Source organism: Ananas comosus, linkage group 1, assembly GCF_001540865.1.
Source record: "Ananas comosus cultivar F153 linkage group 1, ASM154086v1, whole genome shotgun sequence".
NCBI lineage: Eukaryota > Viridiplantae > Streptophyta > Magnoliopsida > Poales > Bromeliaceae > Ananas > Ananas comosus.
In genome coordinates, this window is record NC_033621.1 from 12,259,332 (window position 1) to 12,283,908 (window position 24,577).

The 24,577-nt window shown below is 37.1% G+C and overlaps 4 protein-coding genes across 6 annotated transcripts; 2 read left to right on the forward strand and 2 right to left on the reverse strand.

The window, feature by feature from the left end:
- LOC109717789 (CLP protease regulatory subunit CLPX1, mitochondrial-like) lies at positions 303 to 6,600 on the forward strand. Of its 3 annotated transcripts, XM_020243712.1 has the most exons (15): positions 304 to 1,141; positions 1,581 to 1,642; positions 1,851 to 1,951; positions 2,389 to 2,468; positions 2,706 to 2,756; positions 3,512 to 3,586; positions 3,655 to 3,732; positions 4,198 to 4,254; positions 4,640 to 4,710; positions 4,791 to 4,890; positions 5,049 to 5,153; positions 5,375 to 5,437; positions 5,525 to 5,647; positions 5,818 to 5,976; positions 6,324 to 6,600. In XM_020243712.1, exons 1-15 carry the CDS (start codon positions 347 to 349, stop codon positions 6,393 to 6,395), a joined length of 1,992 nt encoding a protein of 663 aa, XP_020099301.1. In that variant the 5' UTR covers positions 304 to 346; the 3' UTR covers positions 6,396 to 6,600. The 3 variants fall into 3 exon arrangements, with proteins under 3 accessions (XP_020099308.1, XP_020099301.1, XP_020099315.1); XM_020243719.1 differs by lacking the exon at positions 5,049 to 5,153 and having other exon boundaries at positions 303 to 1,141; XM_020243726.1 differs by lacking the exon at positions 304 to 1,141 and having other exon boundaries at positions 1,581 to 1,651.
- Positions 6,813 to 8,543, forward strand: LOC109717807 (keratin, type II cytoskeletal 2 epidermal-like). The gene is made up of 3 exons (XM_020243735.1): positions 6,813 to 7,091; positions 7,791 to 7,968; positions 8,306 to 8,543. The coding sequence occupies exons 1-3, from the start codon at positions 6,953 to 6,955 to the stop codon at positions 8,400 to 8,402; spliced, it is 414 nt and encodes a 137-aa protein (XP_020099324.1). The 5' UTR covers positions 6,813 to 6,952; the 3' UTR covers positions 8,403 to 8,543.
- LOC109714291 (KH domain-containing protein At1g09660/At1g09670-like) lies at positions 8,735 to 12,577 on the reverse strand. Its single transcript, XM_020238863.1, has 7 exons — positions 12,104 to 12,577; positions 11,458 to 11,543; positions 10,873 to 11,018; positions 10,479 to 10,613; positions 10,280 to 10,396; positions 9,336 to 9,479; positions 8,735 to 9,225 (listed from the first exon to the last, which is right to left on the reverse strand). The coding sequence occupies exons 1-7, from the start codon at positions 12,193 to 12,195 to the stop codon at positions 9,079 to 9,081; spliced, it is 867 nt and encodes a 288-aa protein (XP_020094452.1). The 5' UTR covers positions 12,196 to 12,577; the 3' UTR covers positions 8,735 to 9,078.
- LOC109714301 (MADS-box transcription factor 21-like) lies at positions 15,022 to 20,546 on the reverse strand. Its single transcript, XM_020238875.1, has 8 exons — positions 20,408 to 20,546; positions 19,337 to 19,572; positions 16,561 to 16,642; positions 16,318 to 16,382; positions 16,083 to 16,182; positions 15,909 to 15,950; positions 15,758 to 15,799; positions 15,022 to 15,386 (listed from the first exon to the last, which is right to left on the reverse strand). Exons 2-8 carry the CDS (start codon positions 19,516 to 19,518, stop codon positions 15,180 to 15,182), a joined length of 720 nt encoding a protein of 239 aa, XP_020094464.1. The 5' UTR covers positions 19,519 to 19,572; positions 20,408 to 20,546; the 3' UTR covers positions 15,022 to 15,179.

The following is a 24,577-nucleotide window of genomic DNA, read 5'->3' on the forward strand; positions in this document are numbered from 1 at the left end:
CACCGTGAATAGAACGCACTCTCTCCCTTCTGGTGTCCTATCCAAAACCGACCGTTAATAATCGTTGGACCCAGTTCGTTCGTTTGACCCATTTGGTCCGAGCTCCGAAGATTCTTCGGTATCACCGTGATACGCTCCCCCTCACTCACTCTCTCTGCTTGTTTCAACGGCTCAGATGATTAGGCCCTGTGTCTGATCTACGGATGAGATTAGCCCAATCGAATCTCGGTTCTCCGCTATCTTCGTCCTCGTCCTCGTCCCTTTCCCCTCCTTTCTCCCGCATATAAAAGGAAGAGGAAACCACCCCACTCTCTCTCTCTCTCTCTCTGTCTCTCTCTCTCTAGCGATGTCGAGGGTTCTACAATGGAGCAGGCTCCGCGATGCGGCGGCGCGCGCCGCCTCTGTCGCGGGGCGCCGCCGCGAGATCTACCGCTCGGAGCGGTACAAATGCGAGGGGGGCGGCGGCGGCGGCGGCGGCGGAGGCGGCGGTGGTGGGGATCCTTCTTGGCGGATCCGAGCCGAGGCCAATTGTCCCCGGTGCTCGAACCACATGGAGCTCCTCTTCTCCACCCGCCCCCTTCCTCCGGTGGCGCCGGCGCCGGCTCAGCCTCTGCCGCCGCACGACGGCGCATCCGGTGGGGACGGATCCGGCGGATACAAAGCCGTCAACCTTTGCCCTAGCTGCCGCTCCGCATTCCTCTTCCGACCCCACAAGCTCGTCCCCCTCCAGGGGAGCTTCGTCGAGATCGGGCGCATCCGATCCGATCAGGGTGTAGCTGGATCGGAGGAGGAGATCGGGGATCGGATCCGCGCCTCGTTCTTAGAGGCGATGAGGTTGTCGGGGGGCGTAGGGCAATTGGAGGATCGGCCGCCGCCAATGCCGGGCCCGATGATGCCGCCTCCGCCACCACCTGGCGGGAATGAGGTTGCGGTGCATACGCTGCCACCGCTGACCGCAGCGCAGGTGAAGGGGAGGGGAAGGGGGATGGAGAAGGAAGGGGGAGGGGGATCGGCGGATCGGGGGAGGTCAGGGCGGAAGGAGTGGTGGGGTGGGGCGAATTTGGGGAAGGATCTGCCGACGCCCAAGGAGATCTGTAAGGGGCTCGATAGATTTGTGATCGGGCAGGAGAGAGCTAAAAAGGTAGCATTTTTGTTTAATCCTTCTTTTTTTAGATTCATTTCAGAGTTTGCTCGATTAATTTATTCACTAATTTAGTTTCAGATTAAGGTATCATTGGAACGTTTTTGGGATAACTTGAAATGTACTCATGTATAATTTCTCATTTTATGTGATTGGATATAGTACAACCATCCAATTGTTCTGTTAGACGTGTACTTGTGAATTAAATGTTCGGAGTGTGAAACACCACGTGGATTTGGAATAAAGATTCAAACTTAGGACCCAATACTCTGATGCCATGTGAAACAACAATACTCTAAAAGCTTAAGCATATGATCTATTTCAAAGTCCACGTAGTTTCTCAGTTGTGTCTAACAGTGCGCAGAAGCATATGATCTATTTCAAAGCCTACGTAGTTTCTCAGTTGTGTCTAATTGTCCTTCCCGAATGCAAACTGCAGGTGCTTTCAGTGGCTGTTCACAACCATTACAAGAGAATTTATCATGCATCCTTGCAGAGAGGGTTAGTCTGGTTTGTATAGCTAATGTCTCCTCAAGTTAACCGGTCAAATAAATTTTCAGCGAATCATTGCTTCATTATTGTCATACTCTTGTAACGCTGAAGCATTTGAACATACTGATTATTCAAAAATCATGGATTAGAAACACTTAAATAAGCTAGTATTTTTCTTATGGGCTTACAGCCATTGATGTATTAAATCCATATACAGATCCTCAGCCGATGCAGGGAACCCTGAGATTGCAACGGATGATTCTGATAACATAGAGCTAGAGAAAAGCAATGTGCTCTTGATGGGGCCGACTGGCTCAGGTGCGACATCATTATGATTTAAAAGGGATAAACTTTTATTGGTTTCTTAGGGCCTAATTGGCTAGGTTAGAGGTTCCTCAAAAGTGCTATTTGATTACAATTATTGAAAAAAGCACTAAAAACTTTTTCGGTGAATTATTATTTAGAGCTCCTAGTTTTGGCGTGAGCAGAAACTTCAAATAAGAGATTGTGCTTTTGGGGCTCCAAATTTATCACCTTCTTGCCACATCAATTCTCTAGAATGTTGTTAGCCCAATTCCTGGTTTTCTAAGCCTTCTACTTGTTGGTCTAGAATAGCTGTTTCTGAAGTCAGGCCAAACATGCACTAAATCGGATGAAATTATCAGATTTTATTTATTGCTTAAATGGCTGGAGTCTTGTGAATTAGATTGGTGGTCTGACCTAAATGTGTTCTGTTATATCATCTGGAAGGACAGGGAAAACATTGCTTGCAAAAACATTAGCCCGCCTTCTGAATGTGCCATTCGTTATTGCTGATGCGACGACCCTAACCCAGGCAAGTTCTTACTTTTTATTTTAAACTTGTATTAAGAATATAATGTAATTTTTTTTCGCCGCATTAAATATAACAGGATTGTAGTAGAATTAGCTTTGTAATAGGAAAATAATAATTTTTTTCGCCCATTTTAGAAATCACAGGATTTTAGTAAAATTAGCTTCGAGAATTATGCTTTCTAATTTGAATTTCAATCTGATGGCTAACATGAATTGAAAGTGGGGATATACATTGCAGGCTGGTTATGTTGGAGAAGATGTTGAATCAATATTGCACAAGTTGCTTATGGTATGTCATATTTGTATTTTCACCACCTATTATATTTGGTGGTTTGACCCTTCTGGGTCGTTTTTAATTATCAAAATATGTCTTTCTATCTTATTGGAGTTGTGCTGTTTAACTAGCATCCAATGTGTTTCAATTTTGCATCTCCTAATGAATTAATGTTATTTTTTGGTCCTAAAGCTGGAGGTGGCTAAGCCACACTCCCCATAACTTGAAATAAGGTTTGCTATGCCGGTAAGCATGATCGGCATGTACCAATTTTATCATGTGCCCAATGCATGTCTACGCAAAAAAAGGCCTTCGTACATGGTCTGTGCCGATCATGCTGATCGCTGGAACAATCAAAGCTGTAAAACATACCATGCCAATGGCCAATCAGCACGGGGGCATGCCACAGCTAATATATGCAGGCTCGGTAATAGCTTCCTGTGGTTTTACTTACCCACGGCGATCAACTTTCAAATAAATCATCCCCTATGTGTAACCTTTGTGGCTTGCCAACTTTCTTCTATTTAAAGCTAGGTTTTTAAGAGTGTGATGAGGCTTGGACATAGTTGAAATATGCATAAACTTTTCCAAACAACAGTTAAAATGGGGCAAGTTTTGAATTGGCTAAAGTGGCTGCAACTTGGATACCTAGTTTGCACATTGGTCCAAAAATACTGCTTTTTACTTATATACTTTATTAAAAGGATTCTACTGTTCTGAAGTTCAAATCTTTGTGCTTTTGCTTTTGTATATAATAAATGCATGTTTAGGTTGCCGATTTCAATGTGCAAGCAGCTCAGCACGGAATTGTGTACATTGACGAAGTTGATAAGATAACTAAGAAGGTAGCTGAACTCTTTATCTCATATGTAACTTCAGGTGGAAAGTGTTACAATAATGGTGCTAAATGCAGGCTGAGAGTCTTAATATCAGTAGAGATGTATCTGGTGAAGGTGTTCAACAAGCATTATTGAAGATGCTAGAAGGAACTGTAAGTTGTGAAACATTAATTTTGTTGGTGCATTGATATTTATCTATCCATGGCTGGCTTATGTGGAGACGAGCTCGCCATGTCCACACATTTCATTAATTAAAAAAGAGCGACCTTAAAGTGTTCAATACTTGTATTATAAGATCATGAGGTTATGTGATCTAAAAGGTCTAAAATGCACCTTACATACTAGTTTAGAGAAATTATTTTAAGCATCAAAATGATCCATATTGATAGTCATATGAAAGATGCTAACCCTCTTATTTTAGTTTCATGACAAAAATGGTTCTTTAACCTTTTGTTTTCCGGTTTCCCCTAATCCTTGCACAACCAGAGGAAAAATTGAGAAAAACCTCTCTCTTCAGTTTAAGAACTTCACCAATTGTATGGTTGTTATGGGCTGAATTTCTTATAATTCTGGTACCTCATGCTGTCTTCAGAATTTAATTGACCATTATTATCCAGATAGTTACTGTTCCAGAGAAGGGAGCTCGAAAACATTCTCGTGGTGACAGCATACAGGTACTTCAACATTTATCGTTGTTAATAGTTAATCTAAGTCTATCGATTCTTTTGTTACTATCGTCTATACTAGCCTGAAAATACAAATGATAAAAAAGACAACTCCAATCCTGAAATGCTCTAATTTAGCACAAATACCATTCAATCTGACCTAAAATTTATCTTCCTGATTGGAGCGAATCATCTTCTATCTGGACAACTTCACCAGTTTACAGAGAAAGTATAAAACTTGTAGAGGGGAGGACTTTAACAGAATCAACTGGACTCTCATTTACCATATGTCTCTCACTTTCCATTTGCTGGAATTAGTGAGCATTATGAATGAAATTATACTTTCAATCTCTTGTGCTAAGGTAAGTTCTTACCAATTATTGTGTTGGTCCAGATAAATACAAAAGATATTCTTTTCATATGCGGTGGTGCTTTTGTTGATTTGGAGAAATGTATTTCAGAAAGGTAACAACAATTTCATGGTGTTAAAATATATGTTGCTTACTACGTTATTTAAGGGATGCTTAGTATTTCACATGTAACAGACGGCAAGATTCTTCAATAGGATTTGGAGCACCTGTCCGCGCGAACATGAGAAATGGTGGGTTGACCAATGCCCTAGTGACTTCATCCTTACTAGAATCAGTAAGCATCAATAAACTGAAACAACGGGAGAATAAAAAAAAAAATCCCTTTCTATTTAATAAACATACAATGATGTCTTATGTTGGTTTGTTCGTCAGAAAAGATTTAATTGAACTTTCAAATACTCGTGACATGGAAGGCCCATATTCCCTTCACAGGTGGAAAGTGGCGATCTCATATCGTATGGTCTAATTCCAGAATTTGTCGGACGATTTCCCATACTTGTTTCCTTGTCCATGTTGAATGAAGATCAGCTTGTTCAGGTCGCTTCGATCTTTACATCATCCTTAGGCCCTTTTGATACCCATTGTAACTCTTTGATATTACATGTAGTTGATTTATCAACATGTCCAATAGTGATAGTCCTGATTCAGTTGCATGTTGATTGCATGATCAGATGGTCATGTGGTTTAAGGAGTCCATTATAAGATGTCTGTTTTATAAATTCTTGAGACGCTAACAAAGCGGCATAACACGACTTCAGGTTCTTACAGAGCCAAAGAATGCTCTTTGCAAGCAATACAAGAAAATGTTTAGCATGAACAAGGTGAGTTGTGCCATCCCTTGGTAGTACTCTTTTGGCTGTCCAAAATAAGCTGCTTCTCTAATTAATTCAGATCATCATTACTACCAGGTTAAGCTCCATTTTATCAACACCGCACTTCGGATGGTTGCAATGAAAGCAACGGCCAAAAACACTGGTGCACGAGGTTTAAGGGCTATTTTGGAAAGTGTTCTTATGGAGGCCATGTATGAGGTATGCTTGTTGGTTAGTTATATGGTAATTCAATCTAGTTTTCCTTTGCATGGTATTATTTTTCAGTTTGCTAAATATCCATAAAATGTTCCTAAAACAGGTGAATGTGCAATGAAATCTTAGTTGCCATCTAAGCTTTCTTTTATGCCTCTTGATGGATTTGTTTGTAGATACCGGATGTAAAGACCGGAAATGAGCGAGTAGATGCAGTTGTCGTGGATGAGGAAGCCATTGGATCCATTGAGAGACCAGGGTGCGGAGCTAAAATTCTCCGAGGAGACGGCGCATTTAACCAATACTTACTGGAAAATAAAGAAAAGAATTTTACGGTACGATCATGATCCATTTTTACACACCACTTTAGGCAAATGGAAAATCTGGCACGATCACTCAAACTTTCAAATCTAAGAGCAAAAGCTCTAATTTGAAGCTTTTGCTTTTGCTGCAGTTGTAAGCTGTTCGAGGGACTATTTATGAAAAATCTGTCTAGTCCTTTTTTCAGATATTTTCATTCTATAACACTTCAGAAACACAAATGGGGATTTTGAGGTGAAACGACTAAAATTACCATCTTCTTCATATCATGTATCATAATTGTTATTAATCTCGGTATATTTTGGGACTGTAGAGTCAAAAAATTTCTTGTTCCCTCTAACAAATAATCCTTTACTTGCAGGGTAAAGATCACATCTCTGAGGTCGTGGAAGCCGAAGAAGCATACCTTATGTCGAGAACGATTAGTTTGTGATTCTTCGACCACTTTTAACTAACATGTAACATGTTAATCTTCTTCCAGATCCCCAACTTATACACACATTTTGATTGTTTTCATATTTATTTCGGTGAATTAATCCAATTCAATTGTTTGTATGATTTGTAACAAGCAGGAGTTGCACTTCAATCAAGCAACTTCCCTGCTAATTTTAATAAATGGCTCTTTTTTTTTTTCTTGATTTCGTCTTGGGAGCAAACTATCCACTTTATTTTTGTTTTTATTTATTATTTTAAAAAAATAAATTTAGTAAGAAATGTGAACCAATTAATATTATCACTTTTTTGTACCTAGGAATAGGATTCATCCTTTTCTTTTCTTTTTTTTTTTTAAAAAAAATATTATACTTTTATTTCGTAAGTTGTGCTACGTATCACACCACCTCCACAAGATGACGTGGTGGACCAGGTCCAGGGTACCTTATCATCCGCTACCAGATTCTTCCGGAAATCGCCCGAGCGAGAAATGAGGATGAGGAAACGGTAAGCCTACGTGCGACGAGATTCGGGAAAGATCGGGGGTAGTGGTGGAAAATGGACGGCTCAGATGTGCGCGGGAAGGGGCTACTGTGGAACCTCCCCGTCCTAAAATCCAACGACCTCGGGAAGCTCGGCCCCGGCATCGGCTACGGCGCCGGTTGCGGCTTCGGCTTCGGCGCCGGCTTCCTCGGAGGTTTCTATTTCTCTCTCTCTCTCTCTTCAATTATTATTATTATTATTATTACTACTCTTAAAAAATTAAATTTCATAATTTTGTGATTCGATATATTTAGTGATCGAATTATCTCAATTTCATTTTATATATAAAAAAAATTATCAAATTTGAGAAATTTGAATATTACTGCACAAATAATGTCGTAAAATCGCAAAACGCGACGAACAGTTGTTTGATATATATATATATATATTTTTTAGAAATATCAAGTGATTTTAGTTAACAGGATTTCACTAAATTTATTGCTGATTTGATCAAATTTAACAGTTTTAAAAATCGTTTTTTAGCTAATAAAAAAGTGACCGGAGATATGATTGTTCTGTGGCTGAAATATAAATCTATGTAGGTTTAGTGTTGCTTCATCAGGGCATACAAAATGAAGAGATTATGAAGAAGTAATAAGACGTGGTAATGTTCACAAACTGATGTAAAAATGTGTAGGAAACTTAGGAGGATGCTACAGTTTATTTTGAACTCAATCATGATTCGTAATTGTGTTTGATTTACTTCGTATGAACTCCGATGTCGATGTTGAGTTGATAGCCGCATATTGTTGTAAAATCTCTCAATGAGATTTTCGGTGCATGGACAAGTAGTCACTTTTTGATATCAATTTTTCTCTTTCCGTGTTTTCTTATTCTGAACCATTACGAACAGGTGCAGGAATAGGCGCTGGATTACCTGGTTTACGAATCGGACTCGGATTCGGTGCTGGATGCGGAATAGGAGTCGGTTTCGGGTACGGCGTCGGAAAAGGAATTGCGTACGATGAGAACCGAAGATACTCAAATGTCGGAAAGTTATTTCACCGCGGTACTCGAAACCATCCATCTGAGTAAGTAGTTTCTTAACTTCACAATAATGCATCTTTTTTGGTTGAATCAGTGGTTGTATTCTCCATTGGAAATATTTGTAGAATCATGAATGGAGTACACTTCAATAGACATTCTTATATATGATGTTAAGTAGTTGTTACTGTTCTAATGTTTGTTGCAGTGGAGACAAATGTTAACACTTGGATTCAACTATTAGTATCAGTGTTAATGATGTGAGAATCTATTATTTGATCTTTGGCTACTTATTTGTTTCGACTTATGCTGTAGTTGGCTTTCAATTTCTCATAGCCACACTTTTTTTTTCCCTTTCTATTATTTACTTGTTCATTGTTTCAGAGATCAGATTGATGTCCTAGTTGATGAGCTTATAGAGAACACAAGGAGGCTAATAAAAGCAACCTCAAGGGAGATTGAGAAGTGGAGGTGGAGTTAAGCAAGAAGTAGGAATGGTTGAAATTGATGATATTATCAGCAAATTTGTCATTCTATGTTACTAAGTTTGAGGAATTTGAGCAATGTTGATGATACTATTTGCTAAAAAAAACTGCTTTTGTAACAATCCTGTTTTACTAAATTTGTTCTTGCCATTGATTAGAGTACAACAATTCTTCTTCCTTTTTTTTTTGGGTCCAAAGCAAAAGTATCCATTACCCAAACCTGTGACAGGTTAGTGACCAAGTTCCTAAATTAGCAACTGTGGACAAAAATAAACAGGATATTTTATCACACATAAACAAAAGCACAAAACCAATGACTTAGTTACACTTTACAGGCAAATAATAACCCAAACTTTATTATAACTGAATCACAACAGCATCAATCTGTTTATTACACTATAACCGCCTTTGTTACACAGATCACAGTTAAACATTGTTACATTTCAACCTCTGCAGTGCTTGTCCTCATTAACTTATCCACACAAATAATGATGTTAATACCTTAAGGCAAAGATATAGAATGAATAGGTAAAATAAAGTCAAAGTTTTCAAGCCAAATAGTAACAACCAACTTGATGATTCTCCTCCGTCGAGGATTACGATTCATCTCCGATAAGGAGCTTGCGAGTGATTCTTACTAATGAATACCTTTTCTACCATTGAGAGCTTGTATTATTGACCTGTTTTCGCTCGTTTCATCCCTGTGGAGTTGAAGGGCGACAAACTCACGTTCAAACGCGGGCTTTCCTCTCTTAGAGTCCCGTTCAGAATGGCGAGTTCTCTCAACTGCTGTTTCTTGTAGTAGTCTACGGATTCGTCCTGAAACAAAGCGCAATTAAGCAGTGAAATTAAGGCGTTAGCGTTGAGAGATTACGTATATATGTTTGTTGTTTTTACATGCATATAAATATATTGTAGTAGTCACACACCACAGGTTTTAGAAGATCCTCTAATATCGCCACAGCTTGGTTCAATCTCGCATCGATTATATCTGCAGGGAACTCGGCCTCGACAAGCACATGTAATGGATCATTCAGGTGTTCATAACCAGGTTTATCTCTTAGCTTCTCTTCCTAAAGAAACCCCAACTTTTCAAAATTAGAGAGGGATAAGCACTTCAGTTGCACTTACAAAAAAACACATACTTGTCTAAAAAACTATTTGAAATGTCGTCGTAAGTCACTTACGGAAGCACTAAAAATAAAAGAATGTGTGGTGCAGCGAACTTTTGACTGATGGGGAAAAAAGAAGTATAATTAATAACCAGGTAAATGAAATTTTCAGTTCTCGTTTTAGCCTCGAATTCATGATACGAAGATAAGTAATTGAAATGAATATCTGTAGTTCCAAATGGTTAACTTACATTTACAAAATAATGTATTGTACTTGAGTAGCTTTCCCTGTTACCCATTAACAAAGGGTCTCTAAAAAAAACCATAGCATGATGCGCGAAGACATGTAATTTCTTTTTTCAGAATTACAGAGATAGGTGATATTATTCCACCAATATCAACTATACGCATCAAATTGAGCGAACGAATGTCGGAATCCTACTTAGATCTCCATATGACCCTAAGACAAACTGTACCTAGCAATAAGACTTAAAAACTTGTCGGAAAACCGTGAGAGAAAGCAATCGGGAAAACAACATGAATACCAAGTTCGACTAGACTAAATCCTAATAACAAAATTGTTTAGCATGGCCGACGGCAGAGATTTTTCAAGTTGCATAGCTTACAGTAGATGATAGTTGTCGACTTTTCTGGTAAAATATTGTCATGTTTTGCAAAGCAAAACCTGGAAGTATAACGATATTTGAAACTTTGGTCGAAACTTTATCAAATGATGGAAACTAAAGAGTAGACCGGCTTGCCTTTAAAGAGTCTTTCACCGAACCCCGCCCGCGTATGTAAACTCTGCACTGAGTCGTAGCTTCGACTCGTTTCAAGGAATTTCCTCGCGGCCCCAACAAACGCCCGACAAAGTTGTACTGTCCACGAAATGAATTAAATGGTTAATTTCCAATTTTTGCGAGATCCCAAAGTTGAATAAGACCTAAAAAATATACATACATTCGGAAACTTGTCGGCAGGAACATCTAACCTCACGACCTTCTTGACGACAGGGCTGCTAGGCGCTCCAGGAGCGCCATTCCAACCCATCGGCGATGGTTGAAGGCTCCCGATACCTTGAAAATATCCATTTCCCTGTAAATTTCAAAATATACTAAATTCTCAGGAAACAAAAAAAATGAGACTTCAGAATTCAGATTGTAAGTAGGTTGGATCTTTCTCCAAGAATAACATGAACAACAGCATTCGCATCTTAAGATGTTCGCTCGCATAATGAACAGGAACTTATGAATGTCGAGGTTTTTCTTTTTTAGGTGAGGAGTGGGTTTTGGGAGTGTATCGCAAAATAAATGCGCATACTATGTAGCAAAGTGAATCACACAATCATTCCGACCTCTGTTTGCATCCCCGACCATCCCTCCACATCCATCGGTCCGCCATTCGCAGCGTGGCCGGGTAATCTTAACGGGCTGCCATGCTCGATTCTCTCGGGATCGACAAAATTTTGATTAGGATTCAAAGAAGTCGCCCTTAAAATCTCTGCAGTCGATTTAACATGTCAGAAAAAAAAAGAAAAAAAAAAAACAGTGCATCGGGCCTTTGAAATATCAAATCCGAGAATGCGATTATTTGGCATGTGTTTCTCATAGTTGATTAATAAATTGTAAATGACTATGACTAGAGCACAAATAATCAACAAAATTATGAGTAAATTGGAATGTTACTAGAACTAGCTAAAGCCACAAGCAATACATGGGACGGCGATTTGATTTGGAATTCGAATGTAAAAAGAAAATTTAAACATTATGCGATATTTGAAATTCGAATGTAAAGATGAATAGAACACTCTGAACAGTAATACTAGACAGAAAAAACATCGATTCAAATAAATGCAATACATAGATGAGCAATATCGACAAGCAATGAAGCTGACCATTTTTTTTAAAAAAAAGAAAACAAAAGAATACGCGGCACATACCTTGATTTAGAAGCCTGTGACAAAATGGCAAAATTTGCACAAATGGTGCCAATTTCTGCCTCTCGGCAAACAGCTCAGCGAGATATCTGCGAAGAGCAAAGGATCAAAGATCTGATGATGCTACAACTGTCGAATACGGACCGCGACAATGATCCGACAGCAAAATAGACAGCAAAATAATCCCAAAATGTGGCGAAATTCGAAACTCTATTATGAGATAACTAAGCATTAGTGGTTCTTCATTCACACATGATTCAAAACTCAATCTACTAAGTATACACTGATGCAGAATCTGGAACTATAAATCCCAGAAAAACAAGTTATGATAGTAAAAGATATAAACTATATATAAAAAAAAAGAAGTAAAATTGTACAGTGAGTGAGATAATCATATAAGGTAAACCAAAAAAAAAAAAGAAAAAGATGGAACTTTTACTCATCAATCACACATTTTGCTTGTCACCAAAGCAACACTCAATCTACTAAGCAAGTCAATAGCTTCATACTAGTAAGCAAAAAACCCTAATCCCAAAGTAAAACCCCAAATCACTTAAACACCCAAATCTCAAAATCACCAAACCGAGCTCAAAATCAAAAATTGGGCAAGCAAAATCACATGAGATTCTGATCCAAACCCAAAACCCACCTCTCCAAATCCGAGGAAGCAGGGGATCGCATCGAATGGTGGGGGGATGAGTAGTGAAAGTAAGTTTGAGAAGGTGGGATTCTCTCATCCATGGCACAACCTTCAAATCTCCCAAAAATACCACCTTTATAGGATTTGGAACCAAACCAAGATGGGATTTTTACAGAGTAGTAACAAAGGATTCGAGAGGAATCAAAAAGGGGCAAGAAATTAAGGGAAAAATAGGTGGAAAAAAATGGAAAGATAAGGATCAAATGATAGGTGGTTGGAACTTGGACCAATGATGAATAACAGTAGTAGTAATAATAATAACAATAAATTACAAATACACAATAAACAGGGTGTGTTGTGGTTGGCACAACACAACCTCTTCCTCTTCTTCTTCTTCTTCCTCTCCTCCTCCTCAAAAGAGAGAGAGAGAGAGAAGGGGACAAGACCCTGGAAAGAGGGGTTTGGATACTCTCTCCTGAGGCTACATATCTGAAGCCAAATGATTGAACTCTTGTTGAAAAAATATTGGCTTTTGTTTATTTAGACCCCCTCAGATATAGGTTATTTTGATGTAGCCTCATTCCACTTTATTTTACTCATTAATTTCTTTAATTATGTAAAAATTTTAATCAAGTTTACCAGTGATTCTGTTAAATCTAATCATTTGTGTTATATTTAGCTAATAAAATTGGACTAATTAGTATTTAATAGACAACAGAATATTAAGTTTAATAAAAAGTTCTAGTCGTATATGCTACTAATGTGCTGACAAATAGATGTGATATTTAAAATTTTATTTTATATACTATTGATGTATTGATAAATAAATGTCACAGCTGTAGCATACAAATGTGAAGTCATTAATGACCTCAGTATCGAAGATTTACAGTAGGGTTGTTATTTAAAAAAAATAAAAATAAAGATAAACTTCAATTTGTCCTTCTATGTTTAGTTTGTTTTCATTTCATCATTCTGCAATTCAAAAAGTTACACTTAATTATCTTGTAATTTTATTCCTATTTTTATCTAAAAATTGTATTATCAAATTGAGCAGCAATTCGATAACCACATAATTCCTAAGTGTAATTTTTTAAATAATAGGAACGAACCAAAACCATAGGAGATAAATTGAAATTTGCCCAAGAAAAAATTTAAAAAAAAGGGTTAGAAGTTAAGGGACCAGTGTAATAATAACCTTAATTAGGGGGGTCCCAGTGCAATTTTACCTTTATTTATTTATTTATGGTTTTGGTGTGCTTTCGATTTGGTTGAAGTGTTGACTGGCTTAGTTTTAGATTAATGGGATCTTGCTGGCAGTGTGTGTGTGGTGGGAAATTTCTTCGGTGTAACGCCGACGTGTACCTGACATTTCTAGCGTGGGCCCCACATGTCATTCTATGCGCGACCGTTACATGGAAAATTCTCTCCTCCTTAATTAAAGGAGAAATTATCTGCGTGAAACATGCAATGGACCAACCAATCTCCATCTAACCCTCCATTTGATGATAATAATTCGAGTTTTCGATTTTGAGCCGTGAAATAATTAGGTTTCGAACTTAAAATTTCGAGTACCAATTATCATCAAGTTAGGTACGATTCGATCTCTCGCTTTATATATTACTCGCGATTTATTATTCGCTTTATTTAACTTATTATTCTTTAGATAAGAACAAAGCTGGGGCATAAGAAACTGTGTTATAAGTTGTTTGTGGAGATGCCTCAAAGAAATGTTTTCTCCATGGGGGAAGCTAGCTAGAGAGTGATTGGAGCCATGAATTTAGAGGTCATGATTAAATTTGCTCTACCAACTATATCTCTGTGTAAGTGATATAAACGATATAATGTGGCAAGGTTTGCGCACGGGGGGCGTCGAGTGTGCCATCGACATGGCACGTCGGCGTGCCTCCACACCCTCTTTTATACGTCGACATGGGTGGCACGGCCTAATCGGGTTGAGCGGCACATATTGGTCTAAAAAGGCCAACATCCTGCTCTATGGCGGGAGACCAGGTTGGGTTTAGTCATGTTCGAAATGGCATGAAGCCGGATTGAGCTGAGTCATCTTCGAAGTGGCGTGAGGCTGGTTGGACCAAGTCACAATTGAGACCCGTGGACGCTGCTTTTGTATACTTTGTTGCATAAGTCCAACAATTCGAGCTTTCGGGATTAATGATTAGTGCCAACGATCTGACAGCACGGATGACATGAGGTGCAGGCTGCGCAAGGTCGTGTTGACTGACAAGAGAATCCTTGCAACGTGGTAATGGCACTATGGTAGTGATGCTAGTAGTTTTCGGTCTATTTATGATTCATTTGAGTTGTTTGGTTGGACGTAGTTGAACATAAATCAGTTACATTTGCATTATGGTAGTGATGTGGTAATGGCATGCACTATGGTAGTGGCATTACCACATCCTTGCAATGTGCTAATGGCACTATGGTAGTGATGCTGGTACCTTTCAGTCTATTTATGATTCATTTGGACCGTTTGGTTGGACGTAGTTGAACATAAATCAGTTACATTTGTATTTATCTTATTTGGCTTCTCATTGTTTATAATGCTATATATGTCTACGTCTTTTCTGTTTGATTGTTGGTTGTACGTAGTTGTAAGCTGCACCTTTTAGAAGTGCGACAATTGGATTACCCGCAATGCAGAGAGTATTATTTTTTGACCTTTTTTTTTTCTATATGCGTGTAAAATTATTCTCTCCAACTGCAGCATTTCCACCTATGTCTCGTTCAGGCATGGGTCGAAATACAATACAACATACATAAAGAGCATCCAATTGAAATGTATCCTTCATTTTTAGAGACTCATCTTATCTTGTTAGATTCTTTGCTGCTTCACTATAGCATATATACCATTCTAGTAGAATGCATTCTAGTACTAGATAAAAGATTTATGTAGTCAATACACACCAAGGTGTGAAATTTTGCTCTCTGATAGCAAGAAACAACTGAGTTCAGAGAAATAATTGAAGTGGTTGTTCTCATACACACACTACATATATCGACCGAGTACTCGTCTTCTGACGTAACCGTTTATGGCGTAGAACGCCAATTAACATGCAAAATAACTAGCTCAGAGCAAATTCTTGGAACCTTGATTGGCTTTTATTTCGTAACCAAGATGCAGGGTTGGTTGATCTTGATGTTGTGAATAGTGATGAGAAGCAGCCTCCAACATGTTGACATGGTAATAGTTTCTGGAATCGAACGTCGGGAGAGTATCGAGTTCCGCTCCTCCTGAGACCATACTGGCTTGCTGGGCACGCTCACTCTCCGCTATCTGGTATGAATCCAAAGATTTTGAAATTGTGAACGAAAACGAGATTAAATGGTGTGAACGCGATATATGAACACGGATATACGTACTGATGTCATGCTAGATGTTACTTCTGTACTTTGACTCTAGAGATTGCTAATTTTTTTAAGTTCTTGAAATCTATTAGTGTTACCTAGTTTATTAAGTTCTTGAAATAATGAATTGTGTGATTTATTATTATCGATCACCTCTCTGATAAAATATACAGAATATAGATTGAAGTCTAAGTCCTTTAATATGAGTAATTTAGATGATTCAATTTAAATGTTCTTTTGCTTGTTGACAAGCTAAAGTTATCAGTATCGAGATTAGGCTTTACTACGTGCGACAATTACCTTAGCTCGGAGGTACATATTGTCATTTTGAAGATCTGCTTCCTAGAAATAACACAGAAGAAGAGATGAATTAGATTAAAGAATCAATATTTATACATGGAGAACAAGGATAAAAACACATTGCAAGTAAGTATTAGATCCAAAAGATTACCCTTTTCTGCATGTAGTCAATCTCCGCAAACAGCTGTTCATGCTGATGAGAAGTAAATGAAAGAACGTGATAATTAGTTCTCATGCTGAATTCTACACCTTCGCTTTCGAAAAAACTAACTACTCTATCTTCATTTTGCATCTGTTGATGCTGATTATTACTTTGGTACTTTACCTTCTTTGATCGAATCCGCGTGATTCCTCTTTCAAGCCGGTTCTCGAGTTGCTTGAGCTCCTTAACACTGAGATTACTCAGTGACTCACCCATCAAATGCCTAGAAAATATAGCAGTAATTAAAAAGGTTACAACTATTATGAAGGTTAATTAATCTTAGACTAATAAAATTCCAGTGATCCCTTCATAAGATAATTGAGAATTACACACAAATTTGATCTTAGAACCTCATCACCTGTTTGCATTCTGTAGAATTTGTATCTGGTGGCGTAGCTTTGCGGCTTCTTGCTGATAATATTGCTATACAACCATAAAAGCAATAGAAATATTAGAGCAGTTTAGGTTAAGTTGTGCTCTACATTTAGTCTTGGATCTTCCTATATTAGCATATATTAAAATCTAAGAATTTGCATTTATGAACATATATGAAACATAATAGAAACATATTAGAGACAGTATCATAAAAACAACAACTTACATGAGAATTGATCTCTACAGCAGAACTTGAGTTTGAATTGTTGGAGCAGGCCTTCTTGTACCTCTCGATTGTCGATCTTACGCTAGTATGACAATTAATGGAATAAAACAGTGAAAAATATTTTGTTAGACCACAAGTATCAGCATTTTCTTTTTGTCTCCTAAAATTTTTCAGATATAAATCTCGATGGTACGCTTAAAATGATGTTATGAAAACAAGTGGCAAAAGAGCTTGTTTTAACAATGAATATATATTCAAGAGTTGTTGACTTAAAAATAGGAATAAACTCATTTGATGAGGCAGTATTCTGTTATTGCTCGTCGATATTCGAGTAATTGAGGGGTAAGCTATAATTTTGGTCAAAGAAATTAGTCCTTCAAATGCTTATCCTAACATTACATAATAATTTGGAAAAGATGTGAGCATATAGAGTAAACCTTGCTTCTTGCATGCATGAGTATATATATGTTCACAAAAAAATCCACATTTATGTACTTCTTTTTCTTATCAAACAATATATATCCGCATGCAGTATATCATTTGCTTCTATGAGCATTTTAAAGAGAGCTTTACGATGTGAGTAAATTCATGTTTACAATACAAGTTGATGAACTAGGAAGATTGAGATGATAGATGCGTAGAAAAGGTGAAGAGAGTTTAGCTTCAAAATCTTAGTTGAATTTGAAAGCTTGCAGATTAAGAAGTCTAAGACATGTTGCGAATCAGCTATTTCACAAGATTTTTTATCACGGTGAACCAACTGAGAGGAACGTGGAGAGTTTGTATGATGTCCGAGCGGTGAAAAAACTCTGCACTTGGTGAACAACAAATTCAAACATGTTATCACGACCATCGCAGAATCCAAAAACGTAGAGACGGTGTTTGTCACTTCTTTGACTACAAGTGAGCAAAGAAAAAAAGAAGTACAAGATGTGATCGAGCAGATCCTCGATACAAAAGTAGAAGCAACCAATTTATAGTCAATGTGTTTACTATGTTTTGGACATGGAGAGCAAATATTTTGAGAGTGGGCCAAATATTAGAAGAGACAATGACATTCCTATATAAAGAAGATATGATTTAGAAGCTTTATATAAAAAACATCTTAAAAATATTTGTTCTATGAACTTCTTTGTGTTCATCAGCTCATATAAACTTCTAAATATATATGTGCTCAAACAGTATATGTTTGGATGAACTCATGTGAAACTCCAAGTTTGTTACACTCTAATTAAACTGAGAGTGTATGTGCTCACAGCAGAAAGAGTAGAAAATAAATAATTAATTATCACACCTCCAAAGTGGTAAGGGAATTAGTGATACTATAATATGGGATATATATATATACTGTTCCCATTCTTATTTTTGCTTCATTAATGGTGAAGAGAAACTAAGCAGAGGCAATTGCACCAAAATATGAAAGGGCACTAGTACGGATTTGTAAGGAAAGTAGCAAGAAGCTGTGATCATCATCACCTAGAAAATCTCATTCAAGAGAGAGAACTCTTCCTCTTCTCTCTCTCTCTCTCTCTATATATATATAAAACAATAATACTTATATATAACTGGTCAGTATATCTTCCAGTGAATAATCCTTTTTGAAGGTTTCTTCTTTCAAGTTATGAATCTTTTCCAACAGTTTCTAACATTAAAAGCTAACAATTAAAACACAAAACCAGCTTCCTCTCTCTCTCTCTCTCTCTCTCTCTCTCTCTCATAAAGCAAGATGTATGGGTTTCTTCATAATGGTCCAACATGTAGAAGAAAAGTGTGGCTTCTCCCCATTGCCTTTCCCATATTATGCTAAGAACTTAAATTCCATTTTCCAATGTCTTTGTGGGTTGCTTTTGCTTCTGTTCTAGCAGCTTCTGTCCCCTTGAGATTTGATGTTTGTATTTGAGAGAGAGAGAGAGAGAGAGAGAGAGAGTAATGCTTCAGAGTAATGCTTCAATACCTAGTCATATATATATGTCCCCAGTGTAACACAACAAAGGCAAGGAAAACAAGAAGAAAGGGTGGGAGAGAACAAAAATAAAAATAATATACAATAATAATATATATATATAGGGAGTCTTGCAGGATAGACAGTTTTACCCATCGTTCATTATATGACATGCATGAATCTTAAAATGTCGATAGTTAGAATGATTAAACTGTCTCACTGTACAAGCTCCCCGTACAATTTTTTTGTTTCAGAGAACATCGCATCCCATGCTTTACATAGTTTATATAATCACCACCAACTACTAGAGCAATTAACAGGTTATTTAAACATGGGGCAATAGATCTTCAGTTTGAACTCTGAGTGTGTGAATTAATTGTCTATGTGCTTGATAAAGAAAATTTAAAAGAAAAGGAAGAAAAAAAGCATAATTTTTATGATCAGTGGTACAAGAGAGGAACCCCCCTCATGTTGCACACCATATATATGTAATGGCTAAATAATTAATTGGATGTGTATATAAAGAGTAACCTTGTATAAAACTTAACATTCCTTCATTCAAACCCTCCATAAAATTCATGATCCTTCTTAATTTTGAAAAAAGAAAAAAGAAATCAGTGGATGAAGCTAGCTAGCTAATAATGCAACAATAATTAATTAATTACTCAAATTAACAACACAACCACAACAATTCAGCTCAAATAAATAAATCAAAATCAAATTAAGGAAAGAGATGACATATATATATATATATATATACATATGTAGCTAGATATATAGGAGTAAAAAAAAAAAAAATTGAATGAATAAATAAATTTCAAAGTTGAATTGAACCTGTTGTTTGAGTACTCGTAGAGGCGGCCGCGGGCGGAGAAGACGACGAGGGCGATCTCTGCGTCGCAGAGGACGGAGAGCTCGTAGGCCTTCTTCAGCAGCCCGTTGCGCCGCTTGCAGAAGGTCACCTGCCGACTCGTCGTGTTCTCGATCCTCTTGATCTCAATCTTCCCCCTCCCCATGATTTGTATGTGTGCCACTCAGCCCTACTTCTCTTCGCACTTTTAATTATATCTCTGAGTTGTAGTACCCAAACAAAAAAAAAAAGGAAAAAAAAAAAAAAAACACTAGGGTTTTAGGGTTTGTTGGAGATGCAGATCAATAGTGGAAAACCTAGAATTAATGGTTTAATTATAAATTTCTTGTAGCTTATGATCAAGAGGAAAAAAAAATAAAAAGAAAAAAAAGAGTTTAGGAGTTTTGATTATTACTTGTACATATGGAGTGGAAAATTTCAAGATAATCAAAAAGATAAAGGTGAGTCTAAATAAGTTGAAACCTTGTGAGGAGAGAAAAGAATCAGCATATGTAGCTTAAAATCTATTCATGGCAGGATCTAAAGTGATATATGTGTGTGTATATGTATAGTTGAAGTTTTGTAAAAAAACAAAAAAAAAAGAAAAAGAAAAAAAAAAGAGAGAAAATTAAGGAGCCATGTAGAAACATTAACTAAAATGATATTAAAAGAACAATAAAGAGAAAAGAAGAGTGAAAGATCTCCTTGAAATCATTTAGAAAACTAGGAGGAAAAAAATTAAAAACATAGTAGATTAGTTAATTAACTAGTAGTTAGTTCACCAAATTATAGCTTTTTCTGGAAAAAGAAGAAGAAAAAAAAACCATAAAAATTAAGAACCATAAAATTGGCAAAGAGCTAGTAGAAACCAATGGTTTAGATCACTTGTTACCATTTGCATATATATATATATATATATATATATATATATATACATGAACAAAACCACCCAGGGAAGAAGATCTAGTCACAAGCAAGAATATATTAAAGCTGGAGCAACAAAGAAAAAGAAAATATAGTAACTATTGTAGTGTGTGAGAAATGGAGACAATTACCACTCTTGTGATTAGGAAAGGGGCTCTATAGAGAGAGAGTATATGAGAAAGAGAGAGAGTATATGAGAGAGAGAGAGTATATGAGAGAGAGAGAGAGAGAGAGAGAGAGAGAGAGAAATAGGGCACTGCATGGGGCTGGTGCAGGATGTGGTGGGGTTTCCATTTAAAGGATATTGGAATAGCCCAGGAGCTGATATCTATTTGTAAAGGGTTTGCAACAGGTAACTTGTACCTCTGGAGTAGATTTACATATTTTATGTTTTTTCTTTGATTTTTAGGAGAGAATTAACCTTAAAATTCAGGCATAGAAGTTTTTTTTTTAAAAAAAAATAATTAAGTATGGATGCAACTTATATGAACTATCACCGATTTTAATCTGACTCTATAGTCATAAGTGCTATCTATAATCATAATCTGACTCTATAATCATAAGTCGTATTGGACTTCTGGCGAAGGAGTGGGTCGATTTCTGTAGAGCTGGGTGAGTCACACCCTTCGTTTTTGTTGCTTTTTCTTGTTGTGCACCAAGTTCTTCTTTTCTTGTTATTTTTTCTAGTGACTTTTTGCTTTCTCGAGGCCTCGGCTGCTTCACTCTATATAGCTTAATTCACTTATTTAATGCATGAAGTAAATAGGGTGCTACCTCTCTTTCTCAAAAAAAAAAAAAAAAATGGTTACGTATTGTAACATAATAATTATCAAATGACTTATATCAAACAAATTAAGAGGTTCAGTACAAAAAAGAAAAAACTTTTAGAGACGGGATATACGGATCAAAATTAACCATAGTTTAGGTAATCCTTTACAATTAATTTCATCAACGAAAAAAATCTATTAAATGTGTTATGTGATATACAAAAGGCGTATATATCAATATTATATTGCAAATTTTAGAGTTTGTGATTTTGTCATAGATTACTAATTGATCTCTTTCATTATTAATACAGGAACATCAAATAGAAATTAAGATTAATGTTCATTTGTGTCCAAATTTGCCATTTGTATATAATAGTTTTTAATTAAGTCGAAAAACAACCAATTCTCTAACTAGTGAACACCGGTGTCTTGTTTCATTGGGGCATTTCCCACTCGCTGGGTAATGGAAACTCTATTGATTTTTGGACGGACAGATGGTGTGGGGACACCTGCTTACACTTGGCTTTTCCGAAGATCTATGCGCTAACGGAACACAATTTAGTAAAGGTCAAGGATTGCTTTAACAGTCAGGGCTGGAACTGGACTAGGATGTTGAGTGAAGAACTGATTATAAGGTCCGGGTTGGGAGCAAAACTCTCGGTACTCAAGGATAGGGTTACTGGATACTATGTAACGCAAGGACCGGATACGATACATTGGAGATGGTCGACCAACGGATTATTCTCGGTCAAATCGGTCTATACCATGTTGAACGACAGGGGTATGAGGGACGGACGTGCTAACAAAATTTGGAATCTACGTATACCTCTTAAGGTTAAAGTGTTCTGTTGGCTAGTACTTAAGAAGAGGCTCTTAACAGCTGATAACCTCGCGAAGAGAAGTTGGTCTGGTGATACGACATGTATGCTATGCATGTCACACGATGAGACCGTGAACCATCTACTCGCGCAATGTATCTTTACTAAGTTTATCTTGGTGATGGGTGTGGAGAATATTCAAGCTACGGAGATGGGAGACGATGTTATTCATAATAATAATTAAAGTACCATGCAAAGATTCTGGAGAGGAAACCACTAATAGGGTTGAGACTCATATGTAGTTCTACATTTGCAATATTTATTGACCAAGTACAATTTTTTTTTCCTTTTTCTTTGACTAACTACAAAAATTGGTGAGCAAGTGTCACTAAATGCTCTCATTAACATGGAAAATTGATTAATTATATATATATATATATATATATATATATATATACTGTTATAAAACTTATGTACATAGATGTGGAGTTTTGAATCAATTTGAATTAGTTTCACTCGTGCTAAATAGATCATCGATCTAGCTGTTTATATATATCTTCCTCTTTAATAGTTTTATGATGCAACATCTTTCCAATTTACGATCGATTACTCACGCATACGTAACTCTTATGTAGCTGTATACCGCAAAACGACTTTGCGTTACATGTATATGCTTCAAAATGGAAGCACATTTTTACACGAATGTATAACTAGTATCTCGTCGACGTCATTCGATATTCGAACCCAAATGCTACAATCTAAAATTCTATTCCTCTTTCATTGTATATATTTTCGGAGCCATCGCCATGAACACAGAACAAATGCTCAACCAAGTGTGCCTAAGAAGTGTATTAATTTTCCTCATCAATTTCTCATTAGGACCACTTCTCACTTTTCCTTTTAATTGGTGCTGTTACACAAGCCCGTATATTTCAAAACTTTGCTATTAGTGTTATATTTCCTATCCTGGTAAATGATCCACAAACAGTGCTTACACCTAAATCAAGAGCATTTGGAGACCAAACATTTAGACTTTCTCATGGTACTACGTACAAAGCTTCAATCTCACATACATATCTTTTACTAGTTCAAATGTTGGGCATGTGACTATGACATCCAAACATACAAATTACGCATAGCTCCACTATATATGGATAAAAGATCTAATACAAACCACTATAGCTTCTTATACCAAATATGAACACATTTAACCCAAAAATCAAGTGTCAAGTATCTTTGACCTATGTTACCACTACATTTCTCTTTTAACTTGTTAGGTGTGTGTGTCGCATGCGTGCGTGTGTACGCATGTCTACATGCGTGTGCGTGTTCTCATACATCTCGGACCCCTTTTCGCCGACTCGTGTATCTTCGTTTGCACCTGATCATCTCCTCATTACAAAGTATATATAGCCCACAATGCTAAACATGGGGGTTTGGTAATGTTGGAGAGGGGAAATAGTGAAAGCTACTTATTTCCCTTGGTGTAAAGTGGTGGGCGATACCTGAAACCCTGCTCATTTACTTGCACATGGTGTGACACCCCATGCCATTCAAGTGTTGTGGTGACCTTCTCCCTGTGTTTGCACTTGGTATTTAGTAAGTAAGTGGGCCATATATCCATGTGTACGTACCCTTATTTGGTCTCTGTGTTAGATCTTGTGCATCTAACTTGATAGAACCATTTACCTGATCACATTCAATTTTAAGTGGTTTTTCACTTGTCTACATTTTTTTTTGGGGGGGTACTCTTAACATGCAGCTTATAATGGTAATAGAAGAAAACGAAAAGGGTTAAATTATGGTCCCCTTAGTTAAGACTCTAGGAAAACATAATGAATGCATCCCCTCTGGGAGAAAATATCACAAAGAGAGAGAGAGAGAGAGAGAGAGAGAGAGAGGTAGAAAATAATAATTAAAAGGGAAAACTTCAAAGACACTCCCTGTGGTTTCGTACTTTCTCACTTTAGTATCCTGTGGTTTAAAGTATATCAATTTGATGCCCTGTGGTTTCATTTTTCTATTTTTATTATCAATTTCACTATTTTTTTTTTCTTAAATCAATGACAAAGTTAAAATTAAAATGTATTAAAGTGAATATTCGATAAACTTAGATGGGTATCTGGAGTTTTTTGTATATAATTTAACGAAATATTAATAAAAAAAGCTGCCAAAAAAATAAAAATAAAACCAATGGCACCAAATTGATACACTTTAAACCGCAGGATACTAAAGTGAAAAACCACGGCCGGGATTTTTGAAGTTTTCCCTAATTAAAAACAAGCCCTCAAATTTTGGTAGTATAGTAGGAGGGAGGATTTAAAGTAAAGATGTAATTTCTTCTTCTTTTTTTTTACTTTGATATATGCCAAAAAAATATTAAAAAAGATTGTCCTGGCCCATCGGGCTAGGCTGATGCACAAATGACTGGGCCAAGAATGGGCCCACAGTACTCCAACTTGAACGTGATGCGCTCCGGACCGGGTTGGACCCAGAAACCATGTCGGCTCAATCCGACCCAACCCGGATCCAAAAATTCGTCGGGTCGGATAGGAGCAAACCCCGACCCGGCCCATTTGCACCCCTAATCCCCAAGCAATGAACTTGAGAGAGAGAGAGAGAGAGAGAGAGAGAGAGAGAGAGAGAGAGGTTTCTTTCATTGCCAAATAGAGGTAAGCAAACAGCCCCACCTCCATCAATGCCACAAATACAGAGG